The sequence below is a fragment of the Rhinolophus ferrumequinum genome, chromosome 9 (genome assembly GCF_004115265.2).
Source record: "Rhinolophus ferrumequinum isolate MPI-CBG mRhiFer1 chromosome 9, mRhiFer1_v1.p, whole genome shotgun sequence".
Taxonomy (NCBI): domain Eukaryota; kingdom Metazoa; phylum Chordata; class Mammalia; order Chiroptera; family Rhinolophidae; genus Rhinolophus; species Rhinolophus ferrumequinum.
Window position 1 is genome coordinate 960,115 of NC_046292.1, and position 19,845 is coordinate 979,959.

General features: G+C 55.3%; 1 protein-coding gene across 3 annotated transcripts in view; it reads left to right on the top strand.

Annotated features, from left to right (window-relative positions):
• PRKCZ (protein kinase C zeta) overlaps positions 1-19,845 on the top strand; it is a 93,470-nt gene that overhangs the window by 54,217 nt on the left and 19,408 nt on the right. For all 3 annotated transcript variants that reach the window (XM_033113717.1, XM_033113719.1, XM_033113718.1), the window contains 5 exons: positions 9,494-9,579; positions 12,328-12,459; positions 13,409-13,490; positions 15,010-15,062; positions 17,580-17,768. In XM_033113717.1, coding sequence (XP_032969608.1) covers positions 9,494-9,579; positions 12,328-12,459; positions 13,409-13,490; positions 15,010-15,062; positions 17,580-17,768 — 542 coding nt within the window. The remainder of the gene's footprint in view (positions 1-9,493; positions 9,580-12,327; positions 12,460-13,408; positions 13,491-15,009; positions 15,063-17,579; positions 17,769-19,845) is intronic.

Genomic DNA, 19,845 nt, shown 5'->3' on the forward strand with positions numbered 1-19,845 from the left:
TCATGTTGCCAGAATCTAACAGGGAGCCATGTTGGCCTTATAAAATTAGTTGAGCTTTTTTTAATTCTTGGGAAGATTTTACAGAAGATTAATATTACTTCCAACGTAATTATTTAGAAGAATTCACACCGGTAAAGCCCTATGAGTCTAAAGTTTTCCTTGTGGGAATGTTTAAATTCTGGGTTTAATTTTTAAACAGACATCAACTATTCAGATTTTGTGTTTCTTCTTTTGTCACCCTCAGGAAGTTTTGTTTTTAAGGATTTTTTAAAGTCTGAATCATTTATGGACATAGTTCATAACTTTATTCTCTTTATAAATATCTTCGATATCTACAGATATTAAATTACTATTAGGGTTTTTTTTTCTGTTAATTTTGTTAGTTTTTCTTCATGTGTTTTGTGCTATATGAGGTGCGTGCAAATTTAGGATCATTACACCTTCCTTTTGAATTGACGCTTTCATCACCATGGAATGCTGTTCTTTAAGATGAAAAGTATTATTCGCATTTAAGTCTCTTTAGTCTGATAATTAGTATAATTTGACCAGCTTGAGTGTGTATGTGTCGGGGGAGCTTAGTGTTTATAAGGTGTTTTTTCCATCCTTTTACTTTCTATTTCTCTCTGTCTTACTTTGGAAATGGCTCCTAATCAGCGGAAATGAGGGATCATTCTTCGTCCGGTCTGACAGTCATTGCCTTTTAATTGCAGCATTTGGTCTGTTTATGTTTAATGCCGTACTGGTGTGTTACAGTCGCCATCTGTCATCTTACCATTTGCTGCATCGTCCACCTTGTGCTCTTTTTGGCCTACTTTCTTTTTTTTTTTTTTTTTTTTTTAGATTTTTTTTTGGGGAAGGGGAACAGGACTTTATTGGGGAACAGTGTGTACTTCCAGGACTTTTTTCCAAGTCAAGTTATTGTCCTTTCAGTCTTAGTTGTGGAGGGCACAGCTCAGCTCCAGGTTCAGTTGCCGTTGCTAGTTGCAGGGGGCACAGCCCACCATCCCTTGTGGGAATCGAACCTGCAACCTTGTGGTTGAGAGGACGCTCTCCAACCAACTGAGCCATTCGGGAGCTCAGCGGCAGCTCAGCTCAAGGTGCCGTGTTCAATCTTAGTTGCAGGGGGTGGAACCCACTATCCCTTGCGGGACTGGAGGAATTGAACTGGCAACCTTGTGGTTGGGAGCCCACTGGTCCATGTAGGAATCGAACCGGCAGCCTTCGGAGTTGGGAGCATGGAGCTCCAACCGCCTGAGCCACCGGGCCGGCCCTGGTCTACTTTCTTGTCTTCTGGTTTAATCAAGTGTTATTATTCCATCCCCCTTTTTTTTATTAGCTTTGTTAAGTAACACCTTAAAATATATATGATAAAACTATATTCTGGCCACCTTAGAAATTGAAGACACAGTCTTGGAATGTATCTTCAATAATACTTTCACCATTTCCCAGATAAGGCCAGAACCTTACAGCACTTCCGTTCTGTTTCTCCCCCCTTGTCATTTTCACACTGTTGCTCTCACATGTGTAAACCATGCACACGTGTTAAACCCCACAGTCACCACTATTGTAAGCAGTGTTCATTCAGATTTACCTCCGTGTGCTGCGTTTCTTCCTGCGGGTCCGGCTTACAGCCGAGACCACTTTCCTTCTGCCTAAAATACTCCCTTTAGGATTTCTTTTAGCACCAATTTGCAGACAGCTAATTGGTTTTGTTTCCGTGAAATACCTTTTTTCTCCTTCATCTGTGAGGGACTTTTTCCATTGGGTCTGAAGTCTGGGTACACACTGAGGTCTCTGTGCACGTGTCATCCATTGTCCTCTGGGCTTTGTTTTTCTGTTGGAAAGTCACCTGTCAATCTCGTCACTGTTCCCCTAAAGGTAATTCTTCTCTTTCCCCTCTGGCTGCTTTAAAAATGGTCTTTGTCCTCTATTCCAGCAGCCTTGGGAAAGCGGGGGAAGTGCTGAATTTCTCCTAACAGGTCTGTCGAGCTTTTTGGGTTTGGGGCATAATGTCTTCTGTCTCTTTTGCAAAAGATTGATGAGTATCTTTTCAAATATTGTCCTATTCATGCCTTCTTCTTCCCCAGGCCTGCGAACCCGAATCCAGAATGTGCCGTTCTGCTCTAATTGTGACCCTTCCTACGGCTATCTCGTAGTCTGTCTAATGCATTCTTAAATCTATATCCTGAATTATTAATTTCAATTACTGTACTTTTTACACGTAGGATTTCTAAACCCCTAGGAGTTTTAGAATTTGATTCTTTCTTTATAGATCCAGTTCATTGGTGAACTTCTCTCATTTCATCTACCTTTTAAAATATATTTGAATATCCAAATCACCTGTGAGTCTGTTTCTGTTGACTGTTCAGTCCTATGTGTCCATTTCTTGGCCTGCCTGCTAATTTTTGATTATCAGACACTGTGAGTAACCATCAGACACTGACCATCAGACCCTATGAAGCTGTAGGAGCCCTGAATTATGTTATTTTCCTCGTGAAAATATTCAGTTTTATTCTGGCAGATGGAGTGTGGACAAATCACCTTGATTCTGCTACGGCTGGTCTGTTTCTCTTCTTCCTATAATCTCTCTGTCATCTCTGTTGGGCGTTTCCTGGGACCCCAGTCTCCAGCTTCTATCTCCCAGCACCGTGAGTCCGTCAGCATCTCTGCCGAGCTTGCTGAGCTTTGCACAGCTGCCTGGTGGGTTTCTTGGCCTCTTGCCCTGAACATGTGCAGCTCAGGACGCAGCAGGCACCTCAGGGAAGCCACACACAGCATTTCAGCCTCATTCTCCACTATTCCCTTTCCTCTGGGATCTTGAGAGAGCCCGTGGGCGGAGGTGGCACTGCCACCCCAGTGGGCCCGGGGGCACATCATCAAAACAGAGAGAAGCTTCTTGAGCCGTAGGGTCTGGCAGATTTGCCCGCTGGGCCAGGGGCTTGCTGGAACCTGTCACCTCCCCCTCTTCCCCAGTTCCCCCTTTCGCCCCTAGGCCTCTCCCAACACTGTGTTTTGGAAGCACATAGTTTGTCTGGGTCCACAGGTTCGAGGGGGAGGGGCATTTGCCTCAGGAGGGACAGCTCCGGTGTCACCCTATGCTGTAGGTGATGTTTAGATGAGTTTTAGAGTTGATGCTGGTGTCAGAACTTTGGAGGCTGTTGGGGTGGAATGAATGTGTCTTGCATGTGAGGAGGACATGGGTTCGGGGGAGCAGACAGAGGCTGTGTCCCCCGAAATACCTGTGATGAAACCCTAACCCCAATGTAATGGTATTAGGAGATGTGGCCCCTGGGAGGTGATGAGGTCATGAGGGTGAGGCCCTCGTGATGGGATTAGTGCCCTTATAAGAGACCCCAGAGTGCTGTCTGCCTCGTGAGGACAGCAGCAGACACCGGCCCCCACGCTGCGGGCTCCCTGGTCTGGGACTCCAGCCTCCAGATGGAGAGAAACAGCCGTCTCTTGTTTGTGCCCCCAGGCTGGGGTGCTGTGTTAGGGCAGGCTGAGCGGGGACAGTTCTGTCGTCTGGATGGTCTGGGTCACCCCGAACCCCAGTTTCCATCTCAGTTGCATACCCACAAGTTCTAGACCTTGCTCTCCAGGGAGTCAGCAAATACCCGAGGACACGCGGTGGCCCTGGAAACAGGTCCCTCAGGCATTGTCTCCTATTCTGACTCGCATCCAGTCTGGGATGCCTGGACACTTTTACTGCTGTTTTCCAGCTTTCAGTGACTGTTCTTGAACGTGAGGTTGGACCACCACTGGCTGCGTTAGCGGCCCTCCATTCGCTTTCCCAGCACCGGTCACGTTCCCACTCTCCTGGTCTGGGTGTTTCTGGGTGCGCATGGTCACGCCTGACAGTGCTCTGTTGGTGTGACTTTTGCTTTGTGCTGCGCGCCAGCCCAGTCTGGGGGACGTGGGACATCCTGTCCGGCACAGGAAGGCACCGCAGCTCGGAGCGCTGTAAATATATGTATTTGCATATGTACGTATTTAAGTGACTCCATGAGGGAAAACCTTTACATAGAAACAAGTTGAGTTCAATGTGAATTTATTTGCAACAAATTACTTGGGAGTTGGAAAACATTTCTCCATAGAATCTTCCTGAAAATATTGCTCAGCTGTTTCATGCAAACGTAATTTGTATCGTGACAAATTATCTTGACAATAAAAATTATTAGGAAGTTGAACTGTTATAATATAGCCCCTCCGTCTGAAAACCTCTCTTAGGATTGGTTTTCTTAATGGTTACTGAAGGTATTTGATGGCAGGGGGACTTCTCTGAGGGGACCCCAGGAGGCCTGCGCATCCTGGGACCCCTAAGCTGCAGCCCTCATCTTGCGCCCCCTGTGTGTGGCCGAGGTGGGTGTTTCTTGAGCTTCCCTAGGTTTCCTGTGGTGTCGTGGCTGCAGAGGGCCCCTTCGTGCACACTGAGGGCACGTGGGAGGTGGCAGCCCTGTGGTGGGAGCCCAGGGGAAGCTGAGGGACCCGCCTCCCATGTCACGTGGCTTCCTGCCCTTCTCGCAGGCCTGCTCCTGTCACTTACTCGTCACTCACGTTTCAAAGCCTAGCATATTTGAAGCCACATGTCAGTTGGGGTCGGGTTGGTGCTGAGAAGCAGGGGGTTGGAGGCCAGCTGGTGGTAGGAAGGCCCCAGTGGGGCCATCTGCAGCCCGGGCTGCCCTCCCTGCTCAGCCACCAGGAGGGCTGCCTACCCCCCCGCCGCCCCTTTGCCCTCCAGTCCTGATCGAGGTGCCCACCCACCTGTGTCCCCCTCGTGTTGCCCTGGCCCCTGGAATGGCGCCCACATGGCTGGTGTGACCCCCCGTAAAGCAGAAAGAATAACGGGTTCTCGTTCATGTGGCTGTCACAGGATGAGCGCCCGGGCCTCCTGAAGCCCAGTGACCAGCCCCAGGGGACACAGCAGTGGGCAGTCACGTGAGGCTGTGCCCGAGGAGTCTGCCCAGCCACTGTCACCCCCAGGGCCCCCCAGCCGGTGTGGCTACCAGGCTTCACAGCAGCCTTGGTATGTTCCCCAGAGCCATGCTAAAGTTCCCCCCGAAATCCCAAATGCCTGTTTCTGGAAGGTTCCAGGAGCTTCTGGAGTAAGTGCTCCGAACCCCAGCAGAGCAGGTGACATGACATGGAGAATGGCCGTGCAGGGGCCTCTTCTCTGCCCTACACCCATGTCCCTGCACACAGCCCAAGGACCGACAGCCCAGACATCTCAGCCCTGGAAACATGGCCTTCTGCATTGCTGCGTTGTGTGTCAATATTTGCCTGGAACGAGCTGGCATTGCACCTGGTCCTGGGGAGAAAGACGGGTGGCCCTGCCTTCCTGGGGCACAGAATCCAGAGGAAGTTGCTCCCAGGAGGAAGCTGGCTTGGGGGGGGCACCTGCCCTGCCTGAACCCCACCATGGGGCTGCTCCCCATCTCCTGCCACTTTGGTCTGAGGCACCTCACTGGCTCCTGCTTGGAGCTGTCCCCGCGTAGCGTGTCCCGAAGGCTGCAGGGCTAGTGTGGGCTGGTCACGAGGCAGCGGTCCGTTTCCAGTGAACAAGGGAGGCCTCAAGCAGCATCCCAACTGGCTCCTGAAAACCGCAGCCGCACGCGCCCCCAGACCTGGGGGGTGAGGTGTGCTGAGCAGCCCTGTTGCTCTCAGGTTCTTAAAATGTATTTTCTTCGCCTTGTCAGAGCCGTCAAGATGCTGGGTTACCATAGAGACAGCTGGTTAAAATTCCCCGCAGCCGTCCTAATTATAGTTTCAGAGCATGGAGTGAGGCTGAGAAGGGAAGCCAGGCGCCCTGAGAGCTGCTGCTGTGGCCGGACTTCTGCTCCATCCTCGGTGGGTCCCACGTGCGTGGAGAGCATGGGACACAGCGAGGCACCCTGCAGTCACGTGCCTTTCAGCAGCTCTGACTCCGGAGCTCGGCCTGGACCCAGCAGGACAGCACGTGCAGGGCGTGGCCGGACCCACCCCAGGGGCCCCAACGTCCCCGGGGAGGCCTTTCCCGCACACCTGCTTGTGTTCGGGACTCTGTCCCACAGCATCGTCTCCACTGAGATCAGTCGATGTGAGAAGGTGGACACACAGCCGGGCACACAGCCACCCTGGCTGGGGGACATGCGCACAGCGCCTCGCCTTGGAAGCGCTCCACACACGTGATCTCTGAGGACATGTGCCCTTTTCTCCTTTTTACACTGTGGCTGTCACTTTAGGTCAGGAATAGGGCTGTGACTTTCCAAGCAGAAACTCACACGCTAAAAATGTGACTGTTGTTGAGCCGATGGCCCAGGAGGCTGATGGCCCTGGCCTGCGAGAGGAGGGGACCTTGTGGTCACCTCGGGTTTGGGCTCAGGAAGGCAGGTCGTGCCGTCCTGCCGTGTCCAGCGCAGCTCGGCACTTGAGGTCTTCTAACAGAGTCCAGAGTTGGAACGTGTTTGGGTTTTGGTGGCTGCCGTTGTGGGTCGTGGGTTTTCCCAGGAAGGGAGGTACTCGTTGATGGAGTCGGTGAGGAGGCCGTCACCGGAGTCCAGCCCTCAGACACCAGGCAAAGCAGGAGAGGGACGTTCCACAGGATGCCTGACCTGTGCTCCTCAGGCTGCCAGGGTCATCAAAGCCAAAGACATGTGAGAAACAGTCATCCTGGATGGCAGGCGGGTCGGGAAGTGAATGGCGGGAAAGCTAAGGGAAGCAGCAAAGTGTGTACCTTGGTTAATAACAGTGTGTCAGTATCGGCTCATTCATTATAACAAGGCAGCGGTGGGGGAGCCGGGGTTGGGGTCTGTGGGAACCTTTACAGTCGTCCCCCTTACCCGCGGGGGCACGTCCCAAGACCCCAGGGGAGGTGTGAACCGCAGAGGGTACCAGACCCCGTCACAGACTTGTTTTTCCCTGTGCCTACATACCTATGACGGAGTTTACTTCACAGAGGAGGCCCAGTCGGAGATGCACAACAGGACTAGTAATGAAGTAGAACAGTGACAACCACCTGCTGGGTACACTTAGTGCCTGTGGTCGGTCACCTTCAGGGTCCCTTGCTGAAGTCCTCGCAGAGGCGCCACGCTTTGTGGGAAGCACGTTGCCATCACCGGGAACACGTCTCCCGTCCGTCTCCCACCACCAGTTCAAGGCCTTTTCCCTCCTAACCAGCTCCCCTCACGCACTGTGGCCGGAACTTCTGCGGCCTGAGGGGCGACAGCAGAACCGGCACCGATGTCTTTCTCCTTCTTCACAGTTTCACAGATCGAAGCCCCTTCCTCCCCGTAGGTCTCAGCGACCTCAGCATATGGTACTTTCCTCATTAAGGCGAGAGCTTTCGCCTCTTTACTTCCAGGAAGCACTTCACGGCTTCTCTCTGTCACACCCGACTGCCAGCACCCCCACTCCTGCGCTTTGGGGCCGATATTAAGGGACATAAGGGTGACGTGGACACAGCACTGGGACAGCGAGACAGTTGATCCGAGGACAGACTTCCAGCCTCCAGAAGCAAACTGTAAAGATCTCGATAAAAGTTCTGAGTTGTTCTCCCCTTAGATTAGTAAGGTCTTCTACACTTCCTTCTGAAATTTGTTGTCACTTCACTTCTCATGTTTAAGTCCTTATGTTTTGAGGTGACAAGTTTGCTTATGGAGTGAGGCCGGTGCCTCAGTCAGCTCGTGCCGACATCACAAGACCCTAGCCTGGGGGTGACACAACAGACCCCTCTCAGTGCTGGGCTGGAGGTGTCAGAGCAAAGGACCAGCGGGCTCGGGCTCTGGGAGGGCCTCCTTCCCTCTGTTCCCTCACGTGGCCGAGTGTCCCCACGTGGCCGAGTGTCCTAGTGGCTCTTCCTCTCATTGGAACACTAATCCCATCGTGGGGGCCCCACCCTCATGACCTCGCCTCACCCTAATTACTTCTTTAGAGGCCCCACCTCCAAATGCAGCCACACTGGGTGGGGTCAGGGCCTGATGTGTGAATGGGGGGCACAGACCCCTCAGCAGGGATGCAGGTTTTCTCTCTGTGGATACTGGGGTGTCACTCTTGCATCCCTGGGGTCACATGGGGCTCCCTGTCCTGTCCCCTCACTTGGTCCCGCCTGCTGTGGGCTCCCTGGCCCCTTGGTCCCTGCCAGAATGCCAGGTGGCTTTGATCGCATTTGCAGGATGCCCAGGGGGTGTAATTTTGGACTTTGACGTGGTGTGAGCATCGGGGGAAGGAAGAGCCAGCTCGTCAGCTCTGGTGTCCTCATCTGACCAGCTCAGCTCCCTCCGTCATCGCCATCTCTGTGTCCCCATCTGTCTCTGTCCCTCCATGCCTTCTCCCTCGTTCTTCGGGGCTGGGCAGGGAGTGTGAATGCCACACGAGGAGACGGTCAGTTCTGTGGACATTAGCAGGGACCACCATGGCCAGGCTTCCCCCAGATCATGCCAGGGGGTGCACCACAGGGGTCCCTCCCATGGACCCCCAGCCCGAAGCCCAAGGCGTGAGCTCCAGGTGTGAGCGGGAGGGCCGGGTGGCTCTGCATCCTGCCTGGGCCTCTGCCCGCCGGCCATGGGGCTCCTGCTGCGGGAACTTCAGACCTCGTAGTTCCTTACTCGACCTCCCAGGAGAGGGAGGGAGGCAGCTTTGTGAGCAGTGTGGCCTGACTCCGGCAGGTTCCAGCCAGAGCTGGCCGTTTGCTTGTTTTAAAAACATTCTGCTGCAGTTTCCATGTTCGTGTCTTCGTGGCACTTCCATGACTCTCTGAAAGTCGTTTTTACCGCAGAACTTTATAAAAGCACAAAGCCCCCCTTGTGTCCTGAAGACTTTGTTTTCACATACATTCGTTTCAAGTATTTGGAAGGAGCGAGGTTAGAGCGTTTGGAGGGAGACTGAAAGCAGCAGCTCCAGCTGTGGCTTCAGCGCCAGTCTTTTCCCGTCACAGGGTTTCGCACTAAAACTTCGGGAGGTTTGAACGATCGGATGCGTGTTATGAAAGAGACATTTTGGTAACTTGGATCCAACTCAAGTGTTTGCTTCCTTTGGTTTCCTTCTGCCCCAAGATTTGTTTGGCTGAGGGGCCTTCAGGGAGCTCTCGTGTCCGGGGAGGGGTGGGACAGTGCTGGCTAAATGGCAGCCGCGTCCCCTCAGAGGATGGCCAGGCATAAATGTCACAAGCTCACAGCCCATCTGAACCGAGTCTGTGTGGAGAAGGGGGCCTGTTTTCATACCGGAGGGGCGGGGGTGCATGGGAAGACACGTGGGACAGCACAGGGGCCTCGGGTGACCCTACAGTCGGCCCCTGGGTGGGTGGCCATCCTCGCGGCCGTCCTGGCTGCCGGGTCCATCCTCCGCACCCACACTGTGACGTGGGGATCCTGTGAGGGGAGGCAGAGGGGCCCGCCGCTGGGGGTGCTGTTGTTTCGGCTCCAGCCAGCTGGATGGGAGCAGCCAGTCCCAAAGGCACCCGTGGAGTGGGGCCAGCGGGCGCTAGGCGTGTTTCTTCACACCTTTCTCATATCCTTTGCAGAATCCATCTACCGCCGCGGAGCCAGAAGATGGAGGAAGCTGTACCGCGCCAACGGCCATCTCTTCCAAGCCAAGCGCTTTAACAGGGTGAGTGCTGCTGCTTTGGGATTTGGGCTCGTGGGCTGTCGCCTGCTGTATACTGTGTGCCCAGTGCTGTGTGCCTAGTGTCAAGTGCTTTGTGCTAAGTACTGAGTGCTGAGCACTGTGTCCTGTGTCCAGTGCTGTGTACTGTATGCTGAGTGCTGTGTGGTAAATAGTGTGTGCTTAGTGCTGAATGCTGTATGCTGAGTGCCAAGTGCTGTTGCCTAGTGCTGTGTGCTGAGTACTGAGTGCCAAATACTGAATGCCAAGTGCTGTTTGCTGAGTGTCACTTTAAAAGAGAAGAGAAAAGAGGGGAAGCACTTCCTGCTACCAGTGGGCCAGGCTTTGTTCAGCACACAGCAGAAAGATCATCCCAAACTGGGTACGAAAACACTTTCTCTCCATCACGAATGAGCCTTCACAAGGCCTCCTGAGCCCGTAAAGTTTCCAGCTCAGGTCTTTCCCAGATGGTGCTGCGTGACAAATGCAGTCTGGTCAAGTACCCCCCAGCCTTCCTAGTCATGCAATCCTTGGTCAGGGTGCCGTGACGCTGAGGTCCCGCCTGTTCACGTGCAGTAGTCGGGCGGCATTTGGTAGATAACACTAGGGTACGTGCTGTACTGCACACAGTGTGGCTGTGGCGGAAGTTCCCCCGTGAACCCCAGAAGCCCCACACAGCCCCCCAGTCTCTGCCACCACATGGTCCCACCGCCTGGCCCTTTGTGAAGGGCACTTGCGCTTAGTTCCCAATGTTTCTCTTCATGATGCTTTTATAGCTCTAGAAATAATGTGATTCACGTGGCTGTTCCATGTCCTTGTGGAAGGGCGAGTGTTAGCAGGCGCCTCGGTGGCCGAGGACCAAGAGTGTCCCGGGGCTCTGGAACAAAGCTCCACAAACTCACAAACTGGGGGCTTAGAACAGAAACTCATTCTCTCATGGTCTGGAGGCTGGAAGTGCAAAACCGTGGTGTCGGCAGGGCCACTCCCTGTCGTGGCTCCCAGGGAGCGTCCTCCCTGCTGCTTTCTACCTTCAGTGTTGCCGGCATTCCTGGTGTTCCTGAATTGTTGCTGCTGCGCTCTGAGCTGCCTGTCTTCACGTGCCCTCCCCTCTCTGGGTCTCTGCGCCCTCAGAGGACACCAGTTACTATGAGGCCACACAATCAGTATGAGCTCGTGTTAACTAACTACACCTACAAAGATGCTTTTCCCAGATAAGGTCCCAGTCTGAGGTTCTGGGTGCATATGAGCCTGGGGGTCACCACTGCACCAGCACAGCAGCCAGCGCGCTCACCTGAGGGCCTCGTGCTGGGTGCCCAGCCGGCTGCCCTCCCCACGTCCTCGGAGCCCCTGCTTGCCCTTCCTTTCTGCCTAGGCTCAGATGTCCGTCCATTCAGGATATCAGAGAGGGTTCTGGAGCCCTGCCCCCATGCCGGCCTCCAGTGCAATGCCATGACTGGCTGACGCACTGGCCCAAGGCAAAGCCCACCTGCCCAGTGCGACAGCCAGGGCCCAGCAGCAGAGGGGCCTGGCCTTTCCCACGCTCAGGTTTTAGGAGCAAAACCCCTTTCTCTGATTGTTGGGTACAGACTCTGACACTCCTCCTACCCCTACTCGCCCCTCCTGCTGCCCCCTCATCAGACTCAGTGGGCAGAGGCTTTTCCTCCCCATGGAGAAGTGGAGACTCAACGGGGACACCCCTGCAGCCCCGTCCCCACCCCAATGAGACATCGGCTTCTCGGTGCCGTTGGCCTCGTCCTGTGAAGTCCTGTGATGCTGGCGCCTTGGTCCATCCGCTCAGCCATACCCCAGGCCCTCACAGGGTGTGATTCCATCAGTTTTCTTAAATGAGCTCAGTTCAGGCTGCTGGTGGATCCTTTTTAATTCTTCTCCAGGTGTAATTTGGGACTCTCTCAAAGAAAGGAATTTGTTAAAAATTGCAAAAGGGGATCTAAAATATGTAAATGAGCCATGGCTGGATAAAAATTCTAATTGGGAAAACCAGGTACCTGTGGACGTGCAAAGGTGTCAGGTAACTGACGACTGCCCCCCCCCCCCCCAAGGGAGCAAATGTGTGTCCAGTTCTCAACGTTCAGCCTCACACGCTTTGAAACACTCAGCCATCAGGATCACCAAACAAGCTGATAATTACCACTAATTTCAGGCTGTTTAGAACCATGGAATCACTAAAATATTTAAACATATTGATAAAATTGCCAAGCTAATTGCATCCTGCCCTATAGCAGTTCAGAATTATCACCTGACAGAATGCCAGGCAGTCATTTTCTTTGTGGTCCTCGTTTGGGTGAGATGTTTGGATGAGGGTCAGGCCGGGGGCTGCCCCCACACTCCTCTCAGCCTGGCTCACTCCAGCCAGACAGGACCCCGTGGGTGTTCCTCACTCAGCCCGGCAGGAGCTACAATCTGCCCCCAGCATGTAAGGGAGCCTTACCATGGAGGGGACTCGTCACCCTGCCTGACGGTCCTCCGTTTGCCCCTCACACAGACCAGGAGTCAGAGGAGCCACAGTTCTCCCCAACCTTAGGATGGACCCAAGTGGGGGCTACTGAGCCCAGGCAGGGCCTGGTGCTGGATATGACAAGGGGACCGGGCCACCTCTTGTCCCAGCTCTGTGTCATCTTTTGAGAAAATCGGGGCAAGAACCTGTGTCCCAGTGCTGAGCTGGGTCCCTCAGTGAGGTGCGGGCTTCGGGGAGCGCCGGGGTCCCGGCTCGATGGCTGCTGTTGTCACTCGCAGAGAGCGTACTGTGGCCAGTGCAGCGAAAGGATATGGGGTCTCGCGCGGCATGGTTACAAGTGCATCAACTGCAAACTGCTGGTCCATAAACGCTGCCACGTCCTCGTCCCGCTGACCTGCAACAGGCATATGGTGAGTGTGGGCCAGTGGGGGGCCGCCTGGGGACACCTGGTGAGGTCCTGACACTGACACTGTCCCTGCCACTAGCTGGACGAGGGAAGGGGACCTGTGGGCTCGGAGTGATGGCCCACGCCCTCGGTCTGGGACAGGACCCCTCTTCCCATCCCTGAGAGCCCCCGTGCTGTTGGGGGGCCCCGTGCCCTCTGCTGCTGAGAGCCGGGCGGGTGTTAAGCTGTGACTCATCCTCCCCCCCAGTTGTGAAGCTGTTCAGAAAGTCGAAGGGCCCAGCCACGTGCTGCCCTCACCACCAGCCGGGGCCATGGGTGTGAAGCCTCCAGCCATGTAGGACATTGTTGACTCACTTGCATCTGCCGCAGCATGGGCAAGGGTGACACCTGTGGGGCTGGGGTGCCACCCCCCGACACTGCTGGGACACATGGGGTCCCCCCGACACTGCTGGGGCACAGGCACATGGGGCCCCACACAGGCTGGCGGGTGAATTCCGTGCCTTTCTCGGGGTCCCTTCAGCTGTGGCTGTCAAGGACCGGAAAGGCACACAGACCCTCGGACACCCTGGGTCCAGGCAGCCTAAGAAATGAGGCCAGCCCGGAACTCTGTCACCAGGGCTAAGGAACGCCCTCACTGGGACCCAGATGTCCACCAATAGGGAGCTGCCTCGATTATGAGTCAGAGCCGGGAGATGGGGCTCGTCGCCAGGCTGCTGACATGTCCAGATGTTGGGGGGGGCGGGGGATATGACCAAGCGTGGTGTAAAAACAGCCGTTTTGTAAAGCGCCTGCTGGGAGGAATGTGACACGTTTTGTGGGCACCTCTGCCTGAGGAATGTGACAGTTGTATTTGTATGTGATATGTGTTACAATGTATATGTCATAAGAGCTGTCTCCAGAAGCTACACTGTGACCCCTGTTTGGTCACTGTGTAAGACCCAGTCTCTCTACAGGATTCTGTCATGCCTGCCCAAGAGCCTGCAGGAGGTGACAAGGACGGTGATGTGGACCTTCCTTCTGAGGACACTGATGGAAGTAGGGGCTGCTTCCTTCCCGCTGGAGAAGCCGAGGCTCTCCTTGCCCTGTGGCACCTGCCTACTTGCTCCCCTTCCAGACCACAAATCCTTTCTAGACCCATCTGCTCTCCAAGGGTGAACGTCAGCACACGTGGCCGCTTCCCAGAGGGGCTGGGGAGCCACACACGCCAGGGCCCTGAGCAGAGACAGTTGGGGCAGGGGGCCTTCCCCGGGGCCCACGGCTCTATGAGTTCCTGCCATGGGAATCCGGGGTGGGATGTTCCCTCTGTACCAGCTTCCGGACTTCTAGGAGTCACACCGGCCATGCCAGCACCCCCAAACCGGCCCCGCCCACAAACATGCTGCTGCCGCTGATAGCTGGAAGGAACGGCCTGCTGGGCAGCCCACTGTGCCCGGGGCCTGCTGCTGTGCGGTCCTGGGCTTGGGTGGGGTTTTTTTATTTTTTGTGGGGAGAGACTTTTTTAATGTAAGAAGTATTTGGAGAGCGATTTTGAATACCATTTTTACTGATGGCCCAGCTTTAAGCTTCCAAAGTTTGGGGACTGTTACAGAGGTATGTGAGAGCCCTAATTCTTTTTATTTATTTATTTATTTATTATGGATTTTATTGGGGAAGGGGAACAGAACTTTATTGGGGAACAGTGTATATTTCCAGGAGTTTTTATTGGGGAACAGTAGTGTGTTTTTCCCAGGACTCATCAGCTCCATCCAAGTCAAGTTGTTGTCTTTTCAGTCTTAGTTGTGGAGGGCGCAGCTCAGCCTCAGGTCCAATCACTGTTGTTAGTTGCAGGGGGTGCAGCCCACCATCCCTTGCGGGAGTGGAACCAGCAACCTTGTGGTTGAGAGCCCGCGCTCCAACCAACCGAGCCATGTGGCCTCCTAGGAGCTCAGCGGCAGCTCATGGACTTCATTCTAGTTGTGGAGGGCGCAGCTCGCTGGCCCATGTGGGAATCAAACTGGCAGCCCCGTTGCCCAGAGCTTTCGCTCTAACCAACTGAGCCACCCATTCGCCCCAGAGCCCTAATTCTTGCTTGGCAAATGTGGGTTCCATCCCTGGGAGCTCTCGAAGTGTGAAATGAGACCACGGCACAAAAGCACTTGGCACCTCACACAAAGGAGACTTCTAATAATTACCCACCCACATACCCATCCACTCACCATCCATCTACACACGAGTCCTCTAAGAACAAAGGCTGGAAGGCTAGACACCAAAATCTTATATGATACTTCCTTCCAGAAGAATCATTAGGGAACCTGTTACAAATGCAGGTTCCCAAGCCCCACCCCCAAGCGGTCAGAGTCAGCAGATGTGGATGTGGCCCAGGGAGCGGCTTTTCTGCAGACCCGTTAGGTCCCTGTGGCTGTCCCCTGTACTTGCCCTGAGCACTGCTGGCGCGGCCAGGCCAGGCCGCTGCTCGTCTGCTGGGAGCTGACGGGCTGTGGGAGCCCCTGGTCCTGGGCCGATTTCCTTCCACACCTGTACACCTGTAACATCCCTTTTTCTTTCTCTTTACTAGTTGCTTATATCTCTTCCACCCGGAAACGTGACAGCATCAAAGATGATTCTGAGGTGAGTGTACGAAGTGGCTCATTGAAACTTCAGTGTCCTTTTTAGGTTCTTAGCTCATTCCTGGGGCAACTGTGGAATTGCAGTACAGATTAGACGCGTCGGGTTTGTTGCTCGTCCTGCATGAGGGGGTGGTCTTGTGGGCGCCCGGAAGTGCACCCTGAAGCATTTGGGGCAGGAGTCCATGGAGCCTTTCATTTGGCACAGAGGTGAACTGTGAATGGCCGACGCACAGAGAGCAAGTGAACACGGGAACACGTGAGCCGTGGCTGCCTCTCGGCTGAGGGCTGCTGCTGACACCCGCTGGGTCGGTGTGCTGCGCCTGGGTCAGGAGACCTCTGTGACCTCAGAGTTCTCCTCTGTCGGGTTTGCATGATGATTGCACGTTTTCATGAGGGCGAACACCTGGCACACAGCAAGTTTCCCCAACACTGACGCTGGTGTGGCCGTTCCCACATCAGTGCCCTTGGCTCCAGCCATCACAGCAGGTGACCTCCACACGGTGCTTTGAGAAAGGCCTTTTGAGAAAGGCCGGATGGCTGGCCCCGGGGTGGGGGCGTTGGGGGGGCGGGGCTAGGGCGTTAGGGGGGGCGGGGCTAGCCTTTTCATGCCTGCTGGGCACACTGACAGGGCCGGCAGTCTCTGGGCCCAGGGTCAGAAGTGGACCGATAGTTGCCATCAGACTCACTAGTAATTTGGCTCTCCTGTCGCTGCCGGTGTTCAAAGTCTTACATCTCCCACGACTGGGCTTCTGCAACCTGTGCCTGGTATTCCTCTCCCTGGGACCTGCTGCCTCCTGAAGCATCGAGATGTGGGCACCACGGGCACTTCTCGTGGGGCACAGGGCCCTCTGTCTTTGGGGACCTGTCGGGGCCATGAGGAGAGGGGACCGGGGCCTGGTTCCAGCATCACGAGCTGCTGCTGTCACAGCTGGGTCTTGCTTGGGGCACGCCCTTTATGAGTCCTCAGAGGCTGCTGTCCCCAAGGCACTCTGGGGTCCAGGTCTTCTGCTCTGGATGCAGTCTCCCCAGCACACTGCCTGCCCAGACGGCAGAGCGGGTCCCGGGCTGCTTTTTGAGTTGCACTTTTCGTCAAAGTATTTATCCTTTCTTTGTGCGTGGTGTGTTTCCCACACCATCACGCAGTTCTCCACTTTTCGGTGGACGCTGCCCAGGTGTCCTGTAGTTTAACTCAATTCTTACGCTGCCCGGAGACAGCCCCAGACCCACAGGTGAAAGGCTCAGCCCCACCTGACTGCCCCCTTCACCTGCAAAGTCAGATTGTCACCTGTGCTTCTGACAGACCTGCCATAAATTAGAAGTTCCCACGACCCCCTCCTTGGGTTTGAATAATTTGCTGGAGCTGCTCACAGAATTCAGAGAAATGCGTCGGGTCTATTGTAAAAGGGTGTAACTCGGTAACAGCCAGATGGAAGAGAGGCACAGGGCACGGTGTGGGGACGGGGCCACTCTTCCCAAATCTCCACGCTTTCGTCAACCGGGAAGCTCTCCGGGGCCCGCCCTTTGGGTTTCTGTGGAGGCTCCGTCACAGCTCTTCTCCCAGGAGGCGGGGGTGGGACTGAAAATTCCAACCTCCAATCACACGGTTGGTTTCCTTGGCAACCAGCCCCCATCCTTAGGTGACGTGGGGGCTTTCCAAAAGTAACCCTCATTAGCGTAACAAAAGACGCCTTCTGGCACTTAGGAAATTCCTAGGGTTTTAGGAGCTCTGTTCCTGCACGGGTAGGAAGACCAAATACATAGTTCTTTTTATAAAGCTCAGTGCCACACTGTGTCCTACTGGCCAGGCAAACCCTCTCTGCCCTTTTGTGTTCTTCACCAGCTTCGGACCCAGAGGTTCAGTTGGGCGTCTGTCTGCGGCTGCTCTGGGTGACAAACAAGGCACAAACAAATTGTACTCCTGAGTCAGGAAAATAATCACACAGCTGGTGTTCGCCACCTGTCCACAAAACCGCAGGCCGCAGCTTTCCCAAAGTAACCGACAAAGGTCGCCCTCTGGACTTCTAGATTTTTCCACCTGGTGGTGGTTCTGTGTCTGGAATAAGTCGGGAGCACTCAGTTGCCTCCTTCGTCCACCACAGACATCCTTGCCAGAAATAGCTCGCTGCAGGGAAGCTTCTGTTTTGCATCAGGTTGCCTTGCTCTCTCATGTGTGTTCCCAGCAGTACTTGCTCGGCGTGGCAGGTCTTTGCAGACATTAGCTGGCTGTGGCCCTGGGAGGGCCGGGGGCTCCCCTGTCCCAGCCCTGATGGCCCTGGGACGTGTGAGCCTGTGGTCACCTCTTGAGTCCATCCTGGGGAGGCCGGCCCTGAGCACCCTGCATCCCACAGGGGCCACCTGTAGCTGTCCCATCAGAAGTGGCACTGTCCTTACGTGTGGCCTCACTTCCTGAGCGCGGTTGGGGGTCACGACGGGTGAGCAGAACCAGGCTCAGATGTGGGGCGCAGGAGTCTTGGTGCAGGCCTGCTGTCTGAACCGCGCACGCCCCCTTCCCACTCAGGACCTCAAGCCGGTCATCGACGGGATGGACGGGATCAAGATCTCTCAGGGCTTGGGGCTGCAGGACTTCGACCTGATCCGGGTCATCGGGCGTGGCAGCTACGCCAAGGTCCTGCTGGTACGGCTCAAGAAGAACGACCAGGTGTACGCCATGAAGGTGGTGAAGAAGGAGCTGGTGCACGACGACGAGGTGAGCCCCGCGCCCCGGCTTCTGGCCACTCCCTCTCCACAGCTGTCACACACACCACATTGCCGTTCTATCAGTGGACACAGCTGTGGCATTTGGTGCATTCGCCATGCGCTGCCATCACTTGGACCCAGCACTAGGACCTTTCCACCCCCCGGGAGGAGACCCCGCACCCCCCAGCAGTCACCCTCTCTGAGCGTGCCTGTTCTGGATGTTTCCCGTACACGGAGCCCCACTGTGTGTCCAGGGTCCGCCCCCGGGTGTCAGAGTGGTAACTCCAGCGTGCGGCTGGGCCACGTCTGGCTTATCTTGTCACCCGTGGATGGACAGCTGGGCTGCTGCCACCTTTGGGCTGTTGTGAAGCGTCTGCTGTGAACATACGTGCACACGTATCTGTTCTCAGTCCTTTGGGGCCTTTCCCTAGGAGTGGGTAACTGCGTAACTGTCAGAGGACCCGCCAGACTGTTCCACGGCAGCTGCACCGTTTCACGTTCCCGCTGCTGTGCCCGAGGGCCCAGCTCCCACGCATCCTTTCCAGCCCCTGCTGTTTTCTGGGTTTGCATCAGCACCGTCACTATGGGCCTGCGTTCCCATAGTGACTGGTGATGCTGCGTGTCTTTCCACGCGCCTCTTCCTTCGTGTACTTTTGACCTTTTCCTTTCACACCTGGAAGCGGTTGTTTCCCTTAGAAGCAGAGGAAAGGCTGATGCACAGCTGGCAGTGCTGTCGCTTGTTAGGCCTCTGGCACCTACAGGGCTTGGTGTGTGGGGAGTCCCCACACCACACAGAGCCCCGCCCCGCCCCTGGCCTGGGCTCAGGGCTTGGAGAGCAGAGCTGGGGCTGCACCTGAGCTTTTAGCATTTGTGCGGTGCTCACACTGCCCACCTGGCCCCTTTGGCCTGAGTGCTGAGTTCACAAGGGAGGGTGGCTGCGCCTTCCAGCTGGGGAAGCTGAGGCTCTGGGAGGTGCAGCAGCACCACTGGATGATTCCAGACCCCGTCCCAGCACAGCGGCCGCTGCAAAGTTCATGGACTGTGTGAGGTCAAGTTTGTGTAAGACCCCAAGGGGAAAGGCATTCAGGAGAGTCACTGCTTCAGTTGCTTTTCGGCATCTTCATATTGTCCGCTGTGGGCCACGAGGCAGAGGGGGGCTTTTATGTGGCCTCTTGAGAAGAGCGGGACTCGAAGAGTTGGTGAGCAGGAGCTGAGTGTGTGCATGTGTGTGTGTGAGACACTGGTGTCCCTTGGCCGTGAGTCTGGGCCATGGACATCAGGCTGTAGACCCACTGCAACGGTGGGCTGGATGGTGGCCCCCCGAAAGAAATGTCCACATCCTAATCCCCGGACTGTGTGAATATGAGGTTGTTTGGAAGTGGGGTTTTTTCAGATGTAGTTCTGGAGGTTGGGGAGACATCCTGGATTATCTGGGTGGGCCGTTTAGAGAAAGGTAAGAAAGACGTGAGATAGACATACGGGAGGTGACGCACAGATGGGGGCAGAGGGACAAGCCGGGGACTCCAGAGATACAGAAGTTGGAAAGGGGAAGGATCCTCCCTAGGGCCCTGCCACACCCCGATTTCAGACTGGCTGCATCACAACTGTGAGAGAAGTGTTTGATGTTTTAAGCCCCTAGTCTGTGGCACTTTGTTAAAACAGCCTCAGGAGTCTAGCAGGCGGTTAGGAGGCCCCTGCGTCCAAGCGAGACCCTGGTAGCATGACCTCTGCGGGGGGAGGGGCCTCGGCAACCCACCAGGGTGTTCTGCCTGAGCAGCGGGGTGACCGGTTACCTTTGGAGAACAGATGCGGGCTGGTCACGAGCGCTGTTGAGGGCCTGCTGTGCAGGGGGCGAGGCCGAGTGGAATTTCCCACGTCCACTGCGCGAGCAAGTCTGGAGCTCATGGAAATGATGACCTGGGGGTCCTCCGTATAGACAGATGGCCTTGAAGCTTTCGGCCCAAGGGGCCTCTTAGCAGACAGAAAAGGGAAGAGGGGGCTCAGGACCGAGCCCGAGAAGGGACCCAGCTGAAGGGATCCTTAGTGAGACTTTGCTGATTGGTTTCCAGACCTTCAGGGTGGCAGCA